The sequence below is a fragment of the Ctenocephalides felis genome, unplaced genomic scaffold (genome assembly GCF_003426905.1).
Source record: "Ctenocephalides felis isolate EL2017-DRISC unplaced genomic scaffold, ASM342690v1 CF-g0.4_SCAFFOLD_01492, whole genome shotgun sequence".
NCBI lineage: Eukaryota > Metazoa > Arthropoda > Insecta > Siphonaptera > Pulicidae > Ctenocephalides > Ctenocephalides felis.
Genome location: NW_020537646.1, coordinates 44,633,783 through 44,649,604, shown reverse-complemented (window position 1 = coordinate 44,649,604; position 15,822 = coordinate 44,633,783). Strand labels below are relative to the sequence as shown.

General features: G+C 30.4%; 1 protein-coding gene across 1 annotated transcript in view; it reads right to left on the bottom strand.

Annotated features, from left to right (window-relative positions):
- Positions 1-15,822, bottom strand: part of LOC113370713 — a 245,032-nt gene that overhangs the window by 42,564 nt on the left and 186,646 nt on the right. The window contains exon 2 of the mRNA XM_026611407.1: positions 41-119. Coding sequence (XP_026467192.1) covers positions 41-56 — 16 coding nt within the window. The 5' untranslated portion in view covers positions 57-119. The remainder of the gene's footprint in view (positions 1-40; positions 120-15,822) is intronic.

Here is a 15,822-nt window from a genome sequence, read left to right as displayed (position 1 = left end):
ATTTCTTATTATTAAAAATACTTATACAAAAAAAACTCACCAAAAATTTTCCTCATTATAAGCAGTTGTGCGCAATATTGGAATTATGCGTAGATCCGTACTATAGTACACTAATTTTTCTGAAACGAATTATGAATAGTTTGTCAGTTAATAAATCAGATTAATTTTGATAGATAGGTATATTTATTTATATCTATAGGACAGGTAGGGGAGATTGGGTACGGTTGTGCCATGATTTGATCAGTGACCGTCGTCATAATAGCTAAACTATACTCGTATTTATGATATGATTTAAGGGGAGAAATAACATATACTATTATTGCTTTCACTTATTGTCAGTTATATATTCTTAAATTTCATTTATAAGCTTTATTTAAATGCTTATGTTATGTTGTGTCCTATGTTATTACAAATTATTGTTATTATCGATAATAAAAGTCGTTATGAACTATTTTCGCAATTACACCTATCGTTTTTATCCTATTTCCTTGTCTGCTGCCTGACTTCAATCACTGTCACAACCGTCCCTCGGATATTAACAGAAGTTCTTTGTGAAATCTTTTTATCTTATATTGAATTTTCTTTTCCTTTCTCTTTTCTATTTTGTCTTAGTGGAGTTAGATATTTTTTATCTATTTAATCTTCACATAAAAGAACAAGAAATACATGCCAACCGTACCCCTGAAATTTGTCACAACCGTCCCTCGGATGTGAACGGTTGTGTCACTAGCCCTTTTTTGTTTTATTTTATTTTATGAGTGATCCATCGTATTTTAGTACAGAATGTCAGTATTTCCACATAAGCAAATGTTTAAATTACTACTTCATTTAGTTTTCTTCCAGCTAACTGGTAAATTTAGCTAATTAAGTTTTTCTCCCAGCTATTTAACCATATCCAGTTTCCTCTATAACCTTAACTATTTTCCGCTAGTTGGATTTCTGAAGCTTTAAAAATAAACGAAAAGTGTTTGCAAATTAATAACGCCAATCTTACCTAAATATTTACTATACGAGTATTTATGTATATATGTATTCGTATATATATATATATATATATATATATATATATATATATATATTTGTATATATATGATCACATATTCGGTGGGACTCTGGATAACAGTAACCTGTCGTATTGCCGACCGGTGGAATTATCTCTAGCCTCATATAGCGGAACTTTGTCGGTCGTTTCGAGTCGCACATAAAATTAATTTTTGTTAGCAAGGGCCCATTTGGCAATGTATACTATGACTACTGAACTGTAGAAAATATTCATAATCTGGTTTAAAAGCTCTGAGGAATTTACTTGTACTTGGAAGAAAAATTATGGGAACTATAGAGATACAACAGTATTCGTAATAAAGCAGAGAGCAGTATCCAACAAACTGTCGAACAAAAATGTTTGATTTCTATTTTACAAGAACAACTATTATTATAAAGTTATTTCTTGTACAGGCATTTTAATTTAAGGTTTTTGAATTCAAATATTTTTTTTTATAAATTATCTTTAATTACAAATATTAATTGGCAATTTATGTTAAAAATAAAATAATAAAATTATTTATAAACATTATGTTTTGTCAAGATTTTTTCTATTTATAAGAAAATGTTTTAGGTAAGAAAAAATGAATCACTAGATAATTATTGAGTAAACCTTTATATTCCGATACAAGTAGAAGTTCTAAGCAAATACGGTATATTAGATTTCGTGCATCATAATAATTATAATTTTTAGTAGTATATATTTTAATTATAATATTAGTATATATTTTTATTATTAGTACAATTTTTTTTATTAACTTCCAGTACGGTGTTATAGTAATGCCAAAAATCGAAAATAAAGTTTTTTGCATTTCTTCACGTTTCAGGGGTTTTTGATCATTCTGGCATACCACAGAAAAAATGGATGCGTGCGTGTGTTTGTATGTGGAGACAATTTTTCGTCAACTATTTCGAGCGTATGGATAAGCCGATTTAAAAAATTCAGAAAGCAATCGATTGCTATTCATAGGCGAATGTGCTGATTAGTTTTTGGCAAAGGGAATTCCAGCGGTTTCGGAAATGTGGATCAAAAAGTGCTAAAAATGGCAGTTTTTTAAAAAATGGAAGAACCAATATGAATGATCCAAAAAAACATTCGATTCGTAATGGTGGGGAGAAGTGGTGATTCGATTTTGGCAAAGGCAGGTTTAGCTTTTTTGGGGATACAGGGCTAAATGTACAGAAAATTACAGTTTTTGAAAGAAATTTCTGGTTGTGTTGACGAAACAATTGCTTTGGGAAAAGAATTTTTTTTTTAATTTTCAAAAAAAAATATTTTTGAATATAGAAAAATAATTCGGATTTTAATTCTAATTCTAGCTACAGTTCTAGACATCACTTATAATACTTCAAATAATTATAATAATCTATTTGAAAACATTTAATATTCCTCGAATATTTCATTAAGGTACGGGAAGTTCCGGGAATTTGCTTTAAGGTACGATGCCATACACCACTAATATCGATAAGCAAAAATTATTTTTAGTTTGGACTTTAATTTTTAGAGAAGTTATTTTAAATTTGTTTCTCAATAGCTCATTGATTTTAATTTTCTACATAAACATGTCGACAATCATCTGTTTTCTTTCTAGTTTCTTAAACTTTTACAATTTCTTCTACAACAATTCTTATCAGAATCAAATTTACTAAATTGTATTAGGTTGGCTTAGTTACGTAGTTGCCAACCTAATGTGGTTTTCAGCTAGGTTCCTATTGAATTTTTAAGTTTGTTTACTATAATTACAGAGTAAGCAATTTACACGTTCCTAAGTAAAAAAAGTTTTGTGGTCCATTGCATAATATTTGTTTGAAGTTCATTGAACAATGAAAAATCAAATAAAAAATTGTCATTTTTGCAATTTTATTGTGTTTTTGAACGGCCTAATCAGAAACTAATAGTCCTATGAGCTGTTGTGCTTATTTTGACTTAATACTAGTCTGTTTGACGGATGGCAACCCAATTGTCACATCTCTGTGTGATATATTATTAGTGAAAATCGTTATCACTGCTGCCTGACAACAGGCTGTTCGAAGAGGGTATCGAACTCGGGACCTCGGAAACAAGTCCCCCCGCTTTTAACCGCTTACCTACGGCCATTCAGTCATTCGCCAATAAAAACCAGAGTTTTATAAAAGTGAAATGATACCTACTACTGCGTAGAAGATGACAAAAAGTCATTGATACAAATCTACAATATATTATAGAATAAAATCATTTAGTACCATGAAAAAATCTTTGATTTTTAACTAAAATCCGTAATTACTTAGTTGCCGGCCTAATTATGTTTCCGGAATATATGCAGCACCGTATTATAAAGTGTAAGACTTTTTAAAAATTACTCAATTCATAATCACTGCTTTAATTTATTAAAGAAGTGAGCACAACTTAAGGGCTTCATATGGTGTTATCATGAATGAACTTAACTATGTGGCTTTTAGAAAGGCTATCTAACGTTAGACCTGTCTCTAATTTTTGAATTTGTATTGTAATTGTAATTATAATCTCATTAATACTGATGATTTTTTTCATTGCAGCAATGCAGACGAGGGCCTTTTTACTTGGAAACATATTGTTACCTACTTTCCAAGTGAAAAACGATGTCACTACTGCTTGACATTAGTCTGTCCGAGGCAGGTTTTGAACCCGGAGTTTCTGATTGAATTCCCATAGCTCTAACTACTAATACTGGAGAGAATCGAGAAAACAAAATCAACAAAGAAGATTTTCTATCGAATGCAATCTTTTTTTAGGTATGTAAGATAAAAATGGCAAGTAAGACAATAAATATGATATATGCGTACATATTTGTTTATCGAATTTAGCGAACTATTTTTAAGAATGGAGCGTAAAGCCTTCGACTATTCTTTTAACAATTGAATAAAAAAATCTTTTTGCTACTTAATTTATTTACTAAAGGAGTGTGTTTAAACAGTGTAACTATTATTTTCGTCCGTTAAACTAACAATTACTCACAGCATATACAACTCATTCTTGAAATACTTTGCAGGTAGTACAATTTGGAATGCGAAGTATGTTTGTATTTTAATTAACTAATAAAAGTTATCGCAAAGCACTAATATGGAAAAAAAATTTGTTTGTTATTACGAAAACAATATTTGTATATTGATAAAATTTGCAATGTAAAAAATTTAGACCGATAACGGATGTAGATTATAAATCATACTAATCAGAGTTTAATTTAAACAAATTCTTGTGGTACGCAAATAATAAACTGCAACCAATTTCAATCAAAAATAATTAAATAACAAATAAAAATGCAATAATGCTAATATAAATATAATTATTGAACACATATTATGGCACATTGCTTATAACCATTTAGATATTTAGAATAAAAACATAAATCATAATATTAATAATCATGAATCTAACAATGTAATTGGAACTAATAATATAGCAATTGGTTTTAAATCTCGCAATTCATTATCTCATCTTCTGGTTCTAATATAATTTTCTCATTAGTTATATCTTTACTACTCTTTATAAAATGAAATAATATGAAGGAATAATAGACAGCAAATTGAAAATTGGAAGTTTCAATCCATACTATCTACACGAAATCAAAGAATGTTGACAATTTTCAGTTGTACAGATATTTTTCTTACATGATTTAAAACTACACTCTTTGTTTTTGGAATGATTGAAATAGTTTCTTATTTAAGATTCAGCAAAGAATATAAAATAAAAGTAAATGAAAATTATTGGAATTGTACAATTTTGGAACATTTTTAACTAATTACTTTTTGACAAAAAACACTGCATTTATATAGTTAAATATTTATTCTGCGAAAACGAGAATCTACCAAAATCTAATAACCACTTCTCCACATTACGATTTGCATGGTTTTTAAATCATTTAAATCGGATTGTCTGTTCTCTCAAAAATCTCCGAAACGGCTGGATTTCTTTCTCGGTAACTCCGAAACGGCTAGACCTATCTTTGCCAAAAACTAATCAGCACGTCTCTCATCAGTAGGAATTAAATGTTTTTTGGATATTTCCAATCGGTTGATCCGCGGGACCATAATCGTGAAGAATAAACACACACACATTCATTTTTTCTAAGCTATGCCAAAATGTTCAAAAACGTCTGAAACGTGAAGATATGCAGAAATTTTCATTTTCGGGTTTTGAACTATACTCTAACTTATCCTACGTGAAGTTAATAATATTTAAAACATTTGTAAATAGACCAACTTATGTAAGATTATAAAATCCGTTATAACCTTATTTATATAATTATTTCTTATATATTTGGGGGTAATTTAAACCAACCATTACGAAAAAGATAAAAATCATCTTCCAAATGATATTTTAAAATTTCTTGCAAGATGAATGACAACACTAAGAATTTATGTTAATGTCTATTGAAAAAAGTGCAATAAAAATAATTTGCGAAGAATGATTGATATCCTATATAAAAAATATTAGCATATATAAAAATTCCCTTAAATTTAGGGTTGAACCTGTGTAGAACCTCTAGTAAAGAGTCTCTACCCATTTTGTATGCTATTGACGCAATAGTCAAGGCTTTAGTTTGGCAAGCACAAAGTTTTAAGTTAAATTTTTGCCTTGAACAATCTGATATCAAGGAGTAGTGATATCAATTTTTATTTAGAAATGATTTAAATAAAAACTGTTTTTTGGTTCATTGCTGAAATACCAAATAGAATACAATTAAAAAGAACTTTACCTTCTTTAATTTTCTTTTAGAAATAAGTAATATCTCTTTTAGTAGATACGATCATTCTAAAAGCGTTCATATAATATTGACCCTTTCGACTCGCAAATTGAAAAATTTATATAAATTTTGCGACGACATACGAGTCGAAAGGGTTAAGCCTAAAATAAGTACCATTCACAACAGTTTTTTAAGTATACCTAGTACCGAATTATAATATATTTTTTATTGGAGAGCTATTTATTTCTACAATCTTTACTTTATCGAGTTGTGTTTTTCTGTATTTTAAATAGTTAATGGTTTCACCAGATCATTTAATAAAAACGGCCTCTATAAATCTAACGCGACATGGCAGTTTTTCACGAGGAGATAATATGAAAGTAATGTGTAATTTGTGCTTCTCAAGCTTTACTTTAAATTCTGAAAGTTAACGATTTTCCCAGTGCTGAGAAAAAACGAGAAAAAACCGTGTTTATTTGTAGGAATAGTAAAGCTTCGCAATTTGAATGAGAGGTCCCAGGTTCGATATCCGCGTGAAGCAGCCTAATGTCAAGCAGTATTGACATCGGTTTTGCTTGAAAATGTAGATAGTAATGTGTTTACGAAAGAAAGTTACTATTAAAGAATTTGTAATAATAAAAATTTATTACAGTTATTGGACAACTTCTTTGGGTTACATCTATAAAACCTATATAATTAGTTAAGTCAAATTGTCAAAACAGCTAATTCTTTTCTTCTAAATCTAGTTTCTAAATCTAATCTTGCTTTCCTTCTTACTTCTCATTTTATTCCAGATCTATTTACTATCAAATTAACCATTTTGCTTTTTATTTGTATTTCTATGCAATTTGCAACCAACATTTTAAACTCTATATCATTGCCAATGATCAATCCAAAGATCGATGTCGTGTGAGTCATGCACGCTACTGACTGAGCTTTTCCCGCCACATCAGCTTGTATTAAAAGTTTCTGTATGTTGTAAACATACAAAGCAATATTTCAAATTGATAACCTCTTGTAAGTTATAGTAATCGTCCAAAAATCTAAAATGAAAATGTTTGCACATTTTCACATTTAACACATGTATGTGTGTGTGTTTTGTCTAAATATAATTTTTTGTCCACGATTTCGAGCTTATGGATCAAACGATTTTAAATATTCATCTAGTGGTGCATGCCATCTTGCCAAATTGCTGGAACTTCACTTTGAAAAAAAAAAAAGATTTTTGAGAATTTTAAAATTTTTGATTTTTTTTAAAAATGTTTGAATTTTTTTGTACTTTGACATATTTTAAAAAAATTCAACTGTTTTTCAAAGCAATCGCGGTACGTTAGCTATCGTATCGCTAGTTAGAACGAAATAGCGAAACGCATGAGCGCCACGTCGCAGTCAAATGGATAAGGATTGGTACGGAACCCATAGAAATGTGAACAAAATTTGTTCTTATGATTAAAATATCTATAAAATAGCTGATAATTTGATGTGCATATGTCTAATGATCATTTTTGTCCGACAAATGGCGTTTTTTACTTTTTTATTGGATCTCCGAAACCGCTAGACCTGCCTTACCAAAAATTTTGTCAGTTGTTCATTTTGACAATACAAATAATTTTTTTTTCAATTATCCAAATCAGACGCTCCGTTCTCTCAAAAACTGAATTATCATTTTTGGCTTTTTTGCCCCGTATCTTCAGAACGACCAGACCTGCCTCTTCCAAAAACTAATCAGTACGTTTCCTTATCAATACAAATTAGATGTTTTTTGAATTATTCAAATCGGTTGATCCGTGTTCCCGAAATCGTCGACGAAAATTTGTATCCGCACAACCATACATCCACTTATTCTAAGGTATGCCAAAAGTTCAGAATCCTTTGAAACGTAAAAATTTTCATTTTCGATTTTTTTGCGATTACTATAACTTATCCTACAGGAAGTTGAAAAACATTCGATTTCTACTCATGGGGAAATGTATCGATTAGCGGCAAGGACAGGTCTAGGCGTTTCGGAGATACAAAGCAAAAATTGCAGAAAATATAAATTATATATAAATGTTTTTGAAAGAACAGACAGAAAAACACAAAAAACATTCAATTCGTAATGATGGATTCGTTTTCGGCAAATACTGGTCCAGCCGTTTCAAAGCTCCTTATCTCCTTAAATGTGCAAAAAATTGTAGTTTTTGAGAGAACGAAGCATCCTATTTGAATGTATCAAAAGTGTTTTTATTGCATTGACAGTATAAAGATTAAAACAAATATTTTAAACCAAATATGATTCGGATTTTAGTTATAATTCTAGATAAAGTTTTAAAGTTCACTTATATGCTTCAAATAAATAATTTTAACTTTGCAATTCAGTAATAAGCACTTACGCAAATTTTGTCTAAAAGATAGCAATGATCAAAGTTACAGTATTTATATTAATCTATTTGAAAACATTTAATATTGCTCGAATATTATTTCATTGTGGTACGGGAAGTTCCAGCTAGTTTCAATCGTTTTTGGTGTGACTCAGACCTTTTTAAAATTCAAATAAACTAATTTAAAGCGTTCAAACATTCGCTCATGAAGCATATAATACATATACTCACAATCAGTGAGTTGTTGGTCGTATTTTTACTATCGCAAATCAATTCTCGTCGTGTCCGCCTATAAATCATAGCATTATAAGGTTTTCATTCTGAACCTCTGGATAAAAACGTTGACGTTGGTACTGGACCCTGAGGCGATACGAACGCGCGAATGTTCGATTATCTAACTGATCAAAACTAACTATTCATCAGATGTGCGTCTGTGTATTCGAGGTCGAAGGTTCATTGCCTTTTCAGTCTGCGCATACGTTTTGCATTTTGAGACACGGCCAGTCACACCTTATTACAGAATCGCCATATTCTAGCGATTTACCTGAGATTTACCGGAGACTTGCCGGAGATTTTTAACATGGGCCTTCGTACTGCCGCTGCACCGCAGCCTTTTTCGTTACTAAAAATTTGCGATCATTTGTGGTGCATGGCATCGTGCCTTAGGGTAAATTACTGGAAATTCCCGTATCAAAATTAAATATTCGAGAAAAAAAATCAACAATCAATAAATATTGATCAATTAATTGTTTTAAATATTTTCAAACACATAATTATAGTTACTATCTGTTTTATCGTTTCTTTTCATATACAGTGACAATCTTATATTACAAAAAAACATCTATCGGAGATTATATCTCTTCAATAACGCATATGAATATATATTTTTAAACTGAATTGTGAATTAAAAATTTTTATTTGAAGTATAAAACTTTGTATATTTTCAAGAATTTAAAAAAAAAAATGTTCTGAAAATTTTGAAATTTGTTTGAACCGTATAAGTATGCTTTAAAAATTTTAAGTCTTGGGACGGAACCCAAATGTAACAAAATTAGTACTCATTTTTAAAATCTGTATAAAATATCGAATAATTTGATGTGCACATGTCTAATGATCATTTTTGAGCGCCAAATATCAATTTTTTTAACTTTTTTCTCTGTAACTCTGAAACTGTTGGACCTGTCTTGCCAAAATTTAATCAATCTTTAATTATACAGGTTAAATACAGGTTAAATTCAGAATAGTTTTTGAATCATTTAAATCGGACGTTTTGTTCCCTCAAAAACTGAATTACCATTTTTAGAACTTTTTGCCCCGTATCTTCGGGGCAAAATGCTAACTAACTACTTCTACATGCTTTAGTTCAACAAAATTATTATTTTTCAATGGTGAACAATAATATTATCTACATTCCTATTCTTGATTTGCGAAGATAAAAACAAATAGAAATTTAAAAAAAACTAAACGATAAACGTTATACTCGTATATAATTAATTATTGCAAAAATTTCTAAACTATATCCATCAATCCATAATCAATATAATTTAATTTGATTTTTGGAAATATTGGGAAATTTCACATTTTCAGATTCACTATTATATATATATATATATAGGATAAATAACATAAAAAAATTCATTTGCAGACATCAAAAGCCAAGTTAAAATAACATAACAAATCAAAAGTTCCAAAGTTTAATTTACTTAACTTATATGGTTGTTTCAAACAGACGCATTTTTCGTAATTAATTTTTTTTGCGTTTTTAAGGAAACTTCACCCTCTATGGGCCCGTGTAACTCTCAAGTCACATTCCAATTTATGCTGTGTCTTGAAACTCACATATTTCATATAATAAAACAAAATTATTTAAACAGATTCATTTTTTTTTCATTTGCATATATAAGCTTGTATAACAAATTTATTGTTCCCCTAATTTTTATGAATTTTAATGAATATGAATATGATTTTTTCAATTTTTATGAAACAAGAATTCAGCCCATAGATGGTTATAGTTTTTAGATGCCCATAGAGCATCTTAAAAAATTAGAGGCATCTACGAAAACTCGCATATAGCAAATGTTTGTAGTGCACAAATATTTAGAGTAATTACATATATTCTTTGAAACGCTTTATTTGAATGGCACTGATTATTAGTCTTTAGTGAGAGCTTTATTTTTAAAATAAATAGATGAACATTTTTCCTATATAGCTAAATTCGTATCGATTAAGTCGTTAATTCACATATATCGGGAAGTTCATGCACCTTGCTTCAAGGCAAAACGCCAATTACACCTAGCTTGTATTTTGATATTTGGTAAAACAATTAAATTTAATATTGATTAACTCATATTTTAAAATCTAATCAAACCGTGCAATAGAATTATTGATACGTTTTAACAAATGTATTTTAAATCAACAAAAAAATTTACTCAAATCAGATAAGCAGTTGTGAAATATCATAATTTTTGTGGTACTGGTATACACGATTACAGGTTCACTATCTAAGTTTTTGTCTTGAAGAAATACCATCTGAAATCAAATTTCTTTTCTATATTTGGCTAGCATTCAACGCAAAAGTAAGTCGACAATCGTCTTTGAAATGTTTGCAAGTACTTCGTGTAAGAGACATTATCTATATTATTTGAAAACGTTTTATTTTCATAAAATATTATACATGTGCATATTTTTGTTGACTTGTATGTCAGTATCATCGAAAATAATCGATGCTGGATCTAAACTAGGCAAGGCAACATGACCTGATCTGCTCAGCATCACTTATAATACATACATTGTGTGCAAATCGATGTTTTTATAGTTCCAGAGAAAGATGTGGGTAAGATGTTGCACAAAACCGGTTTTAGCTATGTAGGTGCAAAAATCGTCCAGATCTGCTGCAAGAAAGTAAAAATATAAGACCGGAGAATTTTTTGCTTTAAAGTGAAATTAACATGAGCATCTGTGTGAACTGCAAACGTTTTGAGTCCATTTTTTATTAAATACTATTGTTTGTAGGATGGTAGTTTTCATGTAAATCAATTTTATATACATAGTAAATAAATTGTATATTTGAATATTTGAAACTAGTTGGTATTAGTATTTTTCCTTGAAGCAAGTTACATGAACTTCCCGATATGTGTAAATAATCGACTTAAGCAATAAAAAATAAATTAATTTATGAGTTATTAAAAGTATTTCAAGTAGATTTATTATACATAATTGAAAACGAACGAACACGTTAACGAGTATTTTCTGAAAGCAAATTTTCAAAAATCAATAATTCCTATAATTGAAGCAGTTTCCGTGGAACTTTAATGGTTTACTATGTTCATCAAGACCAAGTACTTTATCGTTATACCGAGTAAATCGTCTAATTTTAATTTTAACAAACGTCAAAAAAACTACTCATTTTCTAAAACTTTGATGAATTTTTGAAATTAAACTACTTGTCGTAAGGCCTTAATATTTCAGTAAGTTCTATAAGACCAAGATATATATCGCCAAAAAAAGTTCCATAAAAATCGGCTTAATTTTTTTCTCCAACAGTTATTTTCACCTAAAACTAATTAGTATTATTCCCAACTACTATCTTTCGAACAGTTTTTGATCTTTTTAAATCGATTCGGTAGTATGAGCTTAAATGTGGACAAAAATTTTAACACTTTTTAATTACAAAGAAACGGCTCGGCATATCGTCTCACAAAACTGACAAACGATGGTCCTCATTGAGATACATCACATGGCTTTTAAATTTTTGAAATCGGTCCAGCCGTTTTGGAGGAAACGGCAAATCAATTTACGGCAAAAAAATCTGTTCACACACACACACACGCGCACACACACGTGCACACACACGCACACACACACATACACACACATACTATTTCCAAATTTGGTCGCATTGGTTTCAGAATGGCTTGAAATGTCGAGAAAACATAAAATTAGCGAGTCAGATTTTTTGATGAAAACGAACTTCTCCTTCGGGAAGTTAAAAATATGCATGATAAAAATGTGTTTATTAACTTCCCGTAGGGTAAGTTATTGTAATGGGCCGAAAATCGGAATTGAAAATTTTTACATTTCTCGACGTTTTGAAGGTTTCTGAACGTTTTGGCATACCTCAGAGAAAATGGATGTGTGTGTGTGTGTGTATGTATGTGTGGATACAAATTTCCAGTCACGTTTTAGGGCGCACGGATCAACCGATTTGAATGGTTAAAAAAACATCCGATTCCTATTGATAGGGAAAAGAGCTGATTAGATTTTGGCAAAGGCAGGTCCAGCCGTTTCGGAGATACGAAGCAAAGAGTGCAGAAAATAGAAATCGTATTTTTGAGAGAACGGAGTATCTGATTTGAATGATCTAAAAAACATTCAATTAGTAATGATTGGGAGAAGTGTTTATTAGTTTTTGGCAAAGGTAGGCCCAGCCATTTAAAGAAACGGAGCTAAAATATGTAAAAAATGGCAGTTTTTGAGAGAACTAAGCGTCCGATTTAAATGATTCAAAGAACTTTCTGCTTGTCTTAACAAAATAATCGATTTTGGAAAAAAAAATTGTCCTTTTTTTTTTTTTTTTAGTTTTTTTAGTAAGTTTTTTTTAGTTTTTTGCATATCGAAAATTTTTTTTTTTAATTCTGACTATAATTCTAATATACTTTACAAATAATTTTAACCCTGCAATTCAGTTTATATAATATTTATAAATATTAGACAATGTTACAATATTTATAATAATCTATTTGAAAACATTCAGTAATCCTCGAACATTTAGTAATCCGTATTTCGTTACGGTACGGGAAGTTCCAGCAATTTGCCTTAAGGCACGATGCCACCCACCCCACTAGTTTTCGTACAAATTGTATATGGTATTATCTGACTTGAGTGTGTGTAAAGTAACTCGAGTATTCTGTAAGTTATTCTTAACCTGAAACTTCAGATTCATCTTTGTGAGCTTTTCCTGAAATAGGTCAGCAATATGTGAAAAATTTAGGGACTGACAATCAAAAATTTCAATCTATAGGTTAAATTTGTAGCATAGTGGCAAGTGCCTGTCTTTGTAATCACAATCATATTATGATTGATATATTGATATATTAATGATTTAGTATGAATATTGATATATGATGAGTAGTTACACATCTTTTGCCATCTACAATGAAATAGTTTCATTAAAAAAAAAAAAACACTTTGCTTGTTAACTGCACATAATTTATAGTAATTGCAAAAAATGGAAAATGAAATTTCTTATATATCCTAATGTTTCAAGGGCTTCTGAACATTTTGGCGTATCTTAGAAAATATGTATGTATGTGAGTGTGCGGATACAAATTTTCGTCGACAATTTCGTGAGCATATGAATATTTTGTTTTTTGAATCGTCTTTTTGATAATTGCTTAAAAAACATTCATAATATACAAAAAATCCAATTTCTCGAAAAAGGTCAATATTTTTCAAATACATATTTAATCTGTCCAAAATTTTCAAAATTCTTTAAAGATATTTCAAAAAGTTTCAGCAATTTGCTTTGAGGCACTATGCCATGGCACCACTAGTTTTTGAGATAAAGATGGTGGATCTTTTTACCTATGGACCTTTAAGCCCTGCTCTAGCCTATGACACAGGACAGAATACATAGATGGTAGACAAAAGTTATTTATGAAATTTATTTGAAAAATTGTATAACATATTGATAATAATAATTGTCGAGACTCAGTTTTCTTAAGCTTCCTGGTGAGTGAAAAATGTACAGTTAAATGTATCCGCGTTTTTCCAATAATATCTAAATAAATAATTTACCATAAGCGGTTATCAAATCTATATGTAGCTCGTGATGTGATGTATCAGGTGATCTCGATTATCTTCTGCGCGGAAACAGAGCAAAACATTATCATCGCCGTAGCTGGAGATGGAGATGAAGCTGGAGCCGAGCCGTGCCGGATGCACGGCCAGTATTAAATAATCGAGCGGTCCCGAACAAGAAAAGGTTAATAAGCGATAAACGGCCAAGAAATCTGCGGGCAAGAAAAATAAAAACCGGAAACAAACATGAGAGGATATCTCGGAAAGATACGGAACGAAAGCTTATAATGTTTCTGCAATCGTAAAGCAAAGACCTTGAGTAGAATCCGCAATAAAAATGGTCTCAAATTAAGTATTTTCCACAAGGAAAGAAGCACATTTGATGAGAGTCAAGTGCTTTATTGCATGTACGTTATAATTGGTGATACCACTCACTACAAGAAAAACAAACCTTTGTATTCAATATTTTTAATGAAATGATCAATGTTATGTAATCACGCAATCCCAGGTTCAAAGCCGCGTTTAGAAAACTAATATCAAACGGTAGCAGTATCCACTAGGGTTTATACAAAACCAACATTTCAGAAAACCGGTATTCGAATTGTAAATTTCCCAGAAAACCGGTTTCGGCCGATTTTCGAATTTTATATATAAAATCAAATTTTGCTCGTATATTCTGTAATAACAAAGAAAAGTTATCGGTATTTATTTAATGATCAATTTTATAAATAGTAAACAAATTTATTTTGGGGTCGCCCGTATGTAAGCGGTTAAGAGCGACGGGACTTGTTTCAGAGGTCCCGGGTTCTATACCCACTTCGCAGCCTGTTGTCAGACAGTAGTGACAACGATTTTCAGTTGGAAATATAGATAGCAATATGTTTGCAAGTGAAAATAGCCCTCATCCGGCATTGCTGCACCATTAAAAATACTTGCCCTTTTACAGAAATTGTAATAATAATCTATAATACAGAGATGTGACAGCTGATTGGGTTGCCATCTGTCAAACAGACTAGTATTATGTCAAAATCAGCACAACAGCTTATAGGACACCTAGTGGGTTCTGATTGCTGTTCAAAAATAATTAAAAAAACTAGCTGTAAGTGGAATTCTGTCTTAAGGCAATTAAGGCATCGTGCCTTAAGGCAAATTGCTGGAACTTCCCGTACCAAAATTATTATTTTAAAAACGATTAACATTTTTGAAAAAATTTTTACTTCGAAAAAATTAGAGAGAAACTATAAATTTGACAAAAAATTACTTTTTTTGAAAAAAAATTTTTTTTGAAAACAAAATTTTTTTGAAAAAAAAATGTTTTTTTCATTTTGACATACTTTGGAAATTCTGAACTGTTTTCAAAGCAATCGTACTGCTTTATCTGCATAGAGACAAAATGTCAAAGCGCGCAACTGCCGCGCCGCCGTCTAACGGATAAGCATTGGTACGGAACCCATAAAAATATAGAAAAAAATTATACTTATTGTTAAAATCTTTATAAAATATCTGATAATTTGATGTGCATATGTCTAATGATCATTTTTGACCGCCAAATGGCATTTTTTTTTTTTTATCATTAGATCTCCGAAACCGCTAGACCTGCCTTCATGAAAATTGATCAATTTTTCATCTTTTCAATACAAGTAAAATGTTTTTTGAATTATTAAAATCGGACGCTCCGTTCTCTTAAAAACTGAGTTACCGTTTTCGGCACTTTTTGCCCCGTATCTTTGGAACGGCTGGACCTGCCTTTGCCAAAAACTAATCAGCACGTCTCCTTATCAATACGAATCGAATGCTTTTTGAATTATTCAAATCGGTTGATTCGTGTTCCCGAAATCGTCGACGAAAATTTGTATCCGCACATACATACTGACAGTACATAATACATACAGACCACACACACACATACACACACCACA